This window comes from Colletotrichum fioriniae (genome assembly GCF_027942845.1).
Source record: "Colletotrichum fioriniae strain IMI 355084 chromosome Unknown scaffold_11, whole genome shotgun sequence".
NCBI lineage: Eukaryota > Fungi > Ascomycota > Sordariomycetes > Glomerellales > Glomerellaceae > Colletotrichum > Colletotrichum fioriniae.
In genome coordinates, this window is record NW_027076847.1 from 1367751 (window position 1) to 1370700 (window position 2950).

At 52.4% G+C, this 2950-nt stretch overlaps 1 protein-coding gene across 1 annotated transcript; it reads left to right on the top strand.

Moving 5' to 3' along the window:
- Positions 1–630: 630 nt before the first annotated feature.
- Positions 631–2605, top strand: N0V96_008997 (uncharacterized protein; the record flags this gene model as incomplete). The annotated part of the gene is made up of 7 exons (XM_065758513.1): positions 631–891; positions 1024–1154; positions 1326–1437; positions 1509–1527; positions 1672–1788; positions 1903–1913; positions 1973–2605. 7 exons carry the CDS (start codon positions 631–633, stop codon positions 2603–2605), a joined length of 1284 nt encoding a protein of 427 aa, XP_065612906.1.
- Between the last annotated feature and the right edge of the window lie 345 nt (positions 2606–2950).

Genomic DNA, 2950 nt, shown 5'->3' on the forward strand with positions numbered 1-2950 from the left:
GATAAAGCGCCGACAAAAGCCCCGCAGATATTAGCATTTAGCAGCGACGCGGCTACGCGCAGTACGAGGGCTTACCAAACCAGCTCGCCATCCGTACAAGGTTTTTCTGTTTTAGCGGCAAGGGATGGAAAGGGAGAAGCGACACAAGACAGGGGCCGTTCAAACACGGCAGTGTCCGGGAGATGATGGCAAGGCATGGCCACCTTGGGTTGGGACCTTTGCACCTTTGCCCAAAAAATAAACTGTTGCCCTAGCCCGTTTTTATTCGGTTTCCCCAAGAAATGAAAAAACAAGACGAACCGCTTCTGGTTCATGGGACGACCTTGTCTATCCTATCCCGCCGCACCCTCTTTCTTGCTGGTCGCTTGTCTATCACTTTCTTCCTACACTCATTGCTACTGGTAACTTTCTTTCTTCCCCCTTGCGTTAGACGGAGACCAGAGGAAAAGCCCGCCTATCGTCGAGCCTTGCTGACCTGCAACTCTCTTGGTTTGTGCATTGCGTCTTTGGCCCGGCATTTAACTTGGACCCCCCAGTTTCCCGAATTCCCCCTCCTCCAGTCCCGAAGCGCGCACCGCTCCCTTCTACCCTTCCCCCTTGCCCACCACGGTCTCGCTCGGAGCGGACCGCATGTTGATGGACAGGTTCTACAACCAACAGCGGCTTCGCAAAAGCGGTGGTAGCAGCTTGAGCTCAGTCGGTTCTGGCTCGCCCGTGGGACGGCACCAGCCGACCCGTCCTCCAACGGCCGCCAACAGCATCTCGGCCGCCTCCACATCGACGCTGCTCACCGCTAGTTCGTCATCCGAACGTACCCGCAACTTTTCCACAGACAGCAGGCCGCGCACGCCGCCATCGACGAGGCCATCGATGCAGTCAGGCGAACAAGACGTATGTACCAAGTCTATGAGACATTGACCCCTCCGTGGACCGTGGAAGACGACTGTCATGTTGTCGCCGGGCGCCTACGGATACAGGCGGTACAGGCTTGACCAAAGCTCTTGAATCTCATGCCGCAAATAGGAGTACCCCGAGGATCATCCGAGTCCGACCTCCGATGAAGTGAACGAGGCCGTCTGGGCGGGAGGGTCCGATTCAGACGACGGATCGGACAGCGACCCGACGCCGGGTCAGAGTCTCCGGGCAGTAACACAGTAAGTCTCTCATTCTCATCCGATGATGATGTCTATCATTGTTTTTTCTTTTGTTTTTGTTTTTTTGGTTCATTGTGTTTCATGGTTGTCCTCATTCTCACTTTATCTCGCCATCTCATCGGCCACCTTTCTTTTCCTGCGACATTCTGACCATCCTAACCATTCGTGCAGTAGCGGTTCCAGCAAATCAAAGATCAAGACGGGAAAATCGTCCATCTTCCAGTCCATCTTCAACAAGTTTGCCAAAACCGGAAAACGCTTCGGCTTCGTGCCAAATACCAAGGTACGCTTTACTCAAATTATCATACTTTGATGCAGGTGCCCCCATGCTAACCCGCCTTACCAATCCTCCAGGAAGAACAAGACAGAAATGGTCAGCAAGCATCCTTCACCGTGGTCCACCGGTCTTCGAGTTCTCGGCCACCAAGCTCTTCACCTCCGCATGTATCTTGCACTTCCTGCAGGATCTGGAACGTCTAGACCAAGACCTGGATTGTCGCTGACCAGGAATCCGCAGTCCTTCAACACCAGATCATTGCCGAGCTCTTCGACCACAGACTCCACTTGGCCCCAGTTGTCAAGGCCAGGGCCGCCCTCGACGTAGGCACGGGGCCAGGGCTATGGGCATTAGTGCGTTACCTTTTCATCATCAGTCACTTCGCAACGCCCCCCTCCCCTCACCTTTTCCCGCATGAATGATGTAACTAGTCTGATATCACGGAATGACTCGCTAACTAGCCTCATGTAGGAATATGGCAAGTCGCTCCTGTTAATTCTCACGGGGTGTTATAATACCGGGAAGTTCACGCTAACGCCAGTTGACCGCCGCAACAGCCAAGAAGAATCCAAACTGTGCCGTGATGGGCGTCGATATTGAGAAAGTGCGCCCTCCATATAACGTGTCCAACTGTCAGTTCAAGGTCATGGACATAACTACCGACTGGAACATCGGCAGGCAGTTTGACTTCATCCATGTCCGTATGCTGGGCGATATCGTGGAAAAGGAAAAGTTCGTCGACTCCATCTATCGCCACCTCAACCCTGGGGGCTGGGTCGAGTTCAGCGAATGGATCGCGATCCTCGTATCCCCGGATCACTCACTGGAGGGGACAGCATTTCACAAGTGGAACATGCTTCTTCAACAGGGTCTTCATAACATGGGCCGCTCCATGCATTACGTCTCGCAGTATCAGCCCATTTTGGAGAAGTCAGGGTTTGAGAGGATGAAGTTGACAAAGCACGCTGCGCCTACAAACGCGTGCTACCCGGGTAAGGAGTGTCAGCGGTTCGGCACCATGATGTCCAACAACTGGAATGCCATTATCGAACCGCTAAGTGTCCCTGTTTTTACTATTGGTCTAGGCTGGTCCGAGGCCCAGGTTCTTGCATTGGTTAAGAAGGTCCGCAAGGAGATTGATGATACCAATTATCATTCGTTCATGACGCTGTAAGTTATCTCTGGAGTCAGGCGAGGTTAGAGGAGGCCATGGATCATAACTGACAATCACATCTTGATATCAGGCTCACGATATACTGCCGTAAGCCACGTAGCGGTGCATCATCGTCCGCATCATTGGCGAGCTCATCACGCTCGGCAGCTCAAATGTCGGTGTCCAATGTCAGTTCACATGGGTAGTAGAAAAAGGCGTCTAAAAATGGGTGATGTGTTTACAAGGGGTTTGGGGATATCATACCACCATTGAGCGTTTGCAAGGCAAGCGATCGATTTTATTTCAAAGGAATCTTCCGGTTCCATTATCAATATAGTTGAGGTTTCCAGCCATTCCATATTCTTG